General features: G+C 41.6%; 1 protein-coding gene across 1 annotated transcript in view; it reads left to right on the forward strand.

Moving 5' to 3' along the window:
- The first annotated feature begins 212 nt into the window (after positions 1-212).
- MRPL58 (mitochondrial ribosomal protein L58) overlaps positions 213-6,642 on the forward strand; it is a 9,595-nt gene continuing 3,165 nt past the window's right edge. Inside the window, exons 1-5 of the mRNA XM_018568560.1 lie at positions 213-403; positions 1,923-1,956; positions 2,615-2,674; positions 4,182-4,264; positions 6,165-6,334. Of these exons, the coding sequence (XP_018424062.1) occupies positions 275-403; positions 1,923-1,956; positions 2,615-2,674; positions 4,182-4,264; positions 6,165-6,334 (476 nt within the window). The 5' untranslated portion in view covers positions 213-274. The remainder of the gene's footprint in view (positions 404-1,922; positions 1,957-2,614; positions 2,675-4,181; positions 4,265-6,164; positions 6,335-6,642) is intronic.

The following is a 6,642-nucleotide window of genomic DNA, read 5'->3' on the forward strand; positions in this document are numbered from 1 at the left end:
AGATATGTGTCAGTATAAAAGGGTTTCGTAATCTTCTTTTAAAAATATTATTTTTTTTCTGCCTGAATCATATTAGGAATGTAAATTTTTTGAACACTTTCCATGCAACTAATCGCATTAATATCAAAAGTGAAACCTGATCTCCAGCACTTGGGTTACTGATAGGGCTTGCCTATCTAGAAGCGGAACCATTTTGACTGAGCTGCATTTCACAGCCGGACGTCATTTGGCGGAGCACTGTGAACAGACGAGCAGGAAGGGCATAGAGACCAATATGGCGTTGGCCGGTGTGTTACCGCGGCTCAGTGTGTTTCGGCTCACCGGGGTTCGGTACTGCTCCGGTTTTCGGAGTGCTTACAGCTTAGATAAACTGTATCCGGACAGCACAAAGCAGCCGGCTAAGGTGAGCGGGAGACAACAGGCGGGACTAGGAGAGTGAGTGACAGCTTGATTCACCAATAAGGGAAGAGAGCATGACCTGTATGAGAATGGAGACATGCCCCATAGTCTGTCGTTTTGCTGAAACACAACCTTGTGTTCCACAATCCACATTCCTCAAGGTCTCTGCTTTATGTCTGATCTACGGTCTTCTGTACATAACTATAATCGTGCTGTATTGTTGTAAACTGTTCGTTCAGCCCCCAAATGATGGGATTTATTATTTTCAAATACCAGTATATAGTGAAGCATCAATTGGCTCGCCTGATTGAGATCAGATTCACATTCATTGCTCACACCATGTGCATGGAGCTGTGTTAATCTACATAGATCAACACAAGGGCACTCTGGGGTGTATTTTATTACCCATTAACAAAGCCAGTCACCCTGCAAATCTCTGTGAGCGTTCGTTATGTGAAAATAGAGGCAAAAAATTAATGTCCTTCATATATTTTCTTTTCAGGTCAAATGTGATATCATGCAATACCACATTATGGCCCTGAGGAACATAGGAAAGAAGTATTGTTTACATCACCGTTCCTCAGCCTTTTTTTTCCCCACAAAACAGCATCTTTTAAATGTATGCAGAATGTCAGGGAGACCCAGCCTACAATGTAATTAAAAAATGACGTGGGGTTTCCCCCTTTTATCAGTAGAGACTTTCTACATCTCTCCAAAAATCTTTGTCCCCCAGCAATTTATTATTTCACACTTCGGTTTCCGTTTTCATTTAGATTACCCCTGATCCGGCACAATCAGGTTTGCGAAATGTATCTCAGATGCGTTTGCTTTTCTGGACCTGGCCGGAGTCGGGGGTAACCGGGTGTAAACGGACGTCTGTCCATAGACTCACATTGGGTATCCGATCTGGTCCAGCTGAATAACCAACAGGCAGACACGGTCGGACCGCCCATGTAAAAGGGGCCTAAGGGAGAAAGCACAGGGCAGCTGGTTTCAAATGCCCTTCAGCTGCTATTTGTGAGGGCTCAATACAGATCTTCTTAGGATTGCAGCTGGCTGTAGGTTAAAGGTGCCCATACACCTTACGATTATCGGACGATTTTCGTATGCGATCGACTTTTCGGCCGACATTCGTATGTGTGCATTGCAGTGTCCGACCGACATTACTGTACAATCGTACGACTTTTGGACTTTTGACGGTCAAGCATGTTTGAAAACTTTGCTCGATCGTACGATTGTCGTAAGGTTGCTGGCGTTTCCGTCCGTCAAAAGTCGTACGATCTACACTGCGCATGCGTGAACGAAAATACGACAAATCAGTTACCGCATTTCGTCCAGGTGCTTTTCGTTAATTACGGCTAAATTAATCTTGCGATCATCGGGGCAGGATGGGGCTGCCGTACGAAAATCGTACGACTATTCGATCATCGGACGAAGCGTTTCGTCCGATAATCGTGAGGTGTATGGGCACCTTTTAGACCCGTCATACCAACCAATAAAATATTTTTTTGTCCTATTTCCAGGAAAGCGCCCAGAATTACAGAGACATTCCCGTTGGTAAGTAGACTTAGCTAGAATTATTGGAGCCAAACTCCAGTTGAAAAACAAAAAACAATCCATTGTAGATCTAAATACATTTCAATCTTTGATGATCTTTATCGTGCAGTTGATGATGAAGTCTAAACCTGTGTGTACTTGCAGTGGTGTATACAAGTATTATGTTGTTTTAAAGAAGAGAAATTGGAAATGTTTGCAGATTATATTTGTTATAGACCATTATATGTTATAGACTATATTTTATTATATTTGCTGGCCACAAATGTAAAAGTGTATATTGTACTAACAACATTAGAGCCTACCTCCAGCCAGTTGTTTTTTGTTTTGTTTTTTTTTATAGAAGTAGTGTCTGGCTTAGAAACCACTATTCGTCAGGGACCTTGTGGAGCAATCATTCTCCTAGTCATGAGACAGTGCTTGGGCCTAGCGCTTTGTTTATAGACCTGAGCACTCTTACAGGGGAGGATGTCACATGCTCCCCCTTATATCCAGAAGTGCCAGTTTTGTGGAGGAGGAAAGAGCAGCGGGGGTGGGCTGGTAAGGTGAATATAAGGGGGTTGGGGGCATGGTGAAGGTGACAGTGTCTCTTCAACATCAATTTTTTATTAGGAGCATGCTCCGAAGATACAAAAAGTATTAACAAAATGTATTTCATCAGATCGGTTGACCATCTCCTACAGTAAGAGCAGCGGCCCTGGAGGACAGAATGTTAACAAAGGTACGATGTGTGTGTGTGTGTGTAAACGGTTTTAGTTTGTTTAAGATTACATCATAAACTGATATCTTTTTAAATATTTAATTTCCATTTTTAATATTTTTAGGCCCCTTTCACACGGGCAGTCTGATTGGGTCCACCTGTCAGTTTTTCAGGTGGACCTGATTGGAATTCCAATGCTAGTCTATCTGCAGCTAGACAGTCTGTAGCAGTGGTAGAAACCTCTAGGTGTTGTCCTGTGTCTATGGGTATCCTTGTATGAAGGAGTTCCCAGAGCCCATAAAACTACCCGCGCTGCAACTGTATTTATCACACGGTTGTGGCATGGTCCCATTCACCTGTATGATCTTGTTTGTAGCGGGCAGCCAGGTAGTGGTAAAAACGTAAATCAACAGCTGTGTTTACTGCCCCTTGGTTGCACGTATAAATAAGCCTTAAGGCAAGGCTGGACAAATCCTGGGAGCCAGGTAGCCAATGTTCCTGAAAAATAACAGGCGGCACCTAATTTGTGAGGTTTTGTTGAGTTGCTGTCAATAAAGCTGGCATCTTAAAAAATATATATGTAATATATCATGCAGGCTCCTGGCTTGAACAGACTGGTCCCTGGATTCCAAAATAATTTCAGAAAGTGTCACAGTTCTACCCACTACATGCAGCCAGAAAATGAGTCCTGAAATGGAGTTGAATTAGCAGTTTAGTGTTCTGCCGCATGAATAGGTTAATGAGAGAATTATGAGGAGCAGTGATAATGTTTCAATGTAAAACAAGAAGAGCCTGCATATGTAAGGATAAAATATGGCGGGGATATGTACAAACATCATTCCAAACTGCGCACACAAACAAGGTTTTTAAAACATGGGAATTTGTTGATAATACTGTTTTGTTTTGCTTCAAGCTAAAGTCTGGGAACAATTTATTTTTAAACAGTGGAAGATGTCCAAGCTTTACAATGGGGAATGCTTTTTAAGATGCCCCCAGCTCCTTAATCTCTAAATGAGGCAGCATTTCCTGTTGAGAAGACCAGTCAACCGAGCCAGGTAGTTGTGTGCTTGGTGACCAGTCTCCTCAGCAACCCCGCAGGGTGCTTCTACATCATGAAGGGTGCCCTGTAGTCTCCTCCTCTGCAACACTGGAAGCCAGAACATGACGTCACCTGGACATCTGCAAGGGATTTTTTATAGACAGTAGAGAAGTTGCACAAAAAAAATGGGGATTCCATAGACAAGTGAGGGGAGATTTACATTAAAAAAACTAGACGTTGGGCTTCAATACTAATCACACGTATAAATATAGATAAAAAGACGGCGTTTCCTGCAGATATATTTCTGCAGGAAACGTGCTTGTGTGTGCTTGAAGTAGGAAGTGGCTGGAATGTGCTTGAAGTGGGTCACACTCCCTAAAAGAGAGAACCTTTTGTGTAATTTGTTCTACGTCGTGTATTTGTATCAGCTTTAAGTATGGTGAAATGATAACATGCTAAGCTAACTGTAATTCTTCTTCCCCCATACAGTTAACACAAAGGCTGAAGTGCGTTTTCACTTGTCCTCAGCAGACTGGATTCCTGAGGATGTCCGGCAGAAAATCTCAGTGCTTGTAATTAAACCCTATGTATCCCTTTTTTAGAATACAATGTGCTGTGAATTGGCCTACGGCAAGTGTATACAGGGGCTTCTGTGTGACCTTCTGGGCCCTCCCATGGTGAACAGAACGCAACTGAAGCATCATCGTTTCTCATTGCATAGGGATTACTGATTGGTTCTGCAAGAACATGTCACTAATTAGGAAACACACCAAAGACATTTATGTAACCCTTTCACAAACCTAAGAAATTCAAGCTGAGCATATGTTGCAAAATACTTAAGTAGCTCTTAACGTTTAATTTAATCGTATAATGTTTTCCAGTAAAGTGTCTTCTGCCCCAATTCCACCCACCGCTTAAAGCTCTCTGTCACTGAGCCTGCCCGTCACTAAGCAGGAGGCTCCCAAGATGATATGTACATAAGGTGTATTCACAACAATTGTACATAAACAAAATCATATTGTACACGGAGACATACAAACATAAAGAATGTTAAATGCACTCCAATACAAATAGTGAATTGTGATAGTCTGAGCCCTATCACAGTATAGCTACACTCTGGTTCAAACCTTCAAGTCCCATCCATCCCTCCAAACCTTCCCCTGTTCAAGATGTCTTCTCCTTTCACTCTGGCCATAATGTCAGCCCCTGTTGTACTCCCAACATTTCCCCAGGCTATTCCCCTGGCACATGCTGTGTATCAATATATTAAAGCACTTTTTTCAGTGATTGTTGTTTTTCACCACATTGTGCCAGCAGCCCTTTACATTGATCTTAATGCTACAGGCTGTTAGGTGGGCTTCCAATTTGTGATTGACTGTGACATTGATCACGTGATCAGCAGCCTATCCTGCTGGCTCTCGCTAGCTGTCAGTGATGCACGGTCACTGTGCTGGGGGCGCCAAGTGATCATGCTCCCAGCACAAAACACTGGCACCCGTTGCATGCATATATGTGGCAGCATGGTGGTAAAGTCCATTGCTGTGCTGCCACATACCATATATGCATTTGAGATAGAGAGTGTAGTCCATCACTGGAGTGAGCTTGGCTCGGTGGCTACTTTGCAACACACACAGGGACCATGGGGAACAAAAGTAGCCACCCTCCAGAAGGAAGGACAGTGTCAGCACCAATTCAGAGATGATTTGAGGATGTACAGCCGAGTGATACACACATAAGATACATTTTTGTTAATAGGATACTTGAATGTATTTTTAGGAGTTAACTCCTGAGTTTAGTGTCACTTTAACGTAAAAAGATATCTAAAGCCAAAACCTTTTTGTTTTTCTTCCACATTTGAGGATATTTTCATTTACTTCTTTACCTGGTAACACAATGGAAAGTGAGGGGATTTTTTTCCAAACTAAGAGGAAATATACAGTTGTCGCAGGAACAGGTGTAATTTTTAGGAGATTTTACCACTAATCCTGTTCTGTGACAGCTGTAAAATGTTGGGTTTGCCATTATTTGCTGTCCCAGTGGTCACCAGGACAAATGGAGACAGTGAATCTCACCATCAATACAGATAGCAATAAAATTTGGTAGAGATCCTAATGCTTCACTAATTCACCCTAAATTTAAAACAACTTTTTAATTATCATTTAAAATAACTGATCTCAAAAGCCTGTTTACAGAGGTTCTATGAGTTCTCGTTTCTTTTGCCATTTTTCTTACAGGGTTATTCACAGAAGAGTGTGGAGAAGGCAGGAGAAGTGAACAATCTAGGACAACATAGATGAACTGGAAAGTGAGCTGAACTGGAGAATTTTTCCAAATCCGCTATGTTGTCCTAGATTGGTCACTTCTCCTGCCATCTCCAAACCCTTCACCCTTTTGTGAATAACCCTGTTAGTGTTTCTTGTGGGCCTTTCCTTTTGCATTTATTGATTCCCGTTTGTATACTTTGTCCTGTAGAACAAAAACAAGATCAACCGAAGTGGGGAGTTATTTGTAGTTTCAGAAGTCAGCCGTTACCAGATGCGCAACTTAGCAGACTGTCTGGCCAAAATCCGCGCTATGATTTCTGAGGCCAACCAAAAGCCCAAAGTACAGACAAAAGAAGATATTGAGCTTCGGAAAGTCAGGTAAAAGCATGAGATGAATTGCAGTTTTGACATTACTGTGTAAGCTTTAGAACTGTTATCATATCAGTCATGATTTATTTATAAAATGTGTTGTTTGACCCATCAATAGGGTTTTTTTTTACTGCAAACACAGAAAATTAGTATAATGTTGAACTGGATGTCTGGATTGGTTGGTACCACATCCCCAAAGTGTTACACAAAACTTAAGTAAAATGTTAGTGGGATTTTAAAGGTAATGAAAAAGGTTATTTGACTTTGTCTTTGATAATAGTTACGTATTGTCAAAAATATTTTTATGTTATTTATAG

This window comes from Nanorana parkeri, unplaced genomic scaffold (assembly GCF_000935625.1).
Source record: "Nanorana parkeri isolate BGI_ZX_2015 unplaced genomic scaffold, ASM93562v1 scaffold32, whole genome shotgun sequence".
NCBI lineage: Eukaryota > Metazoa > Chordata > Amphibia > Anura > Dicroglossidae > Nanorana > Nanorana parkeri.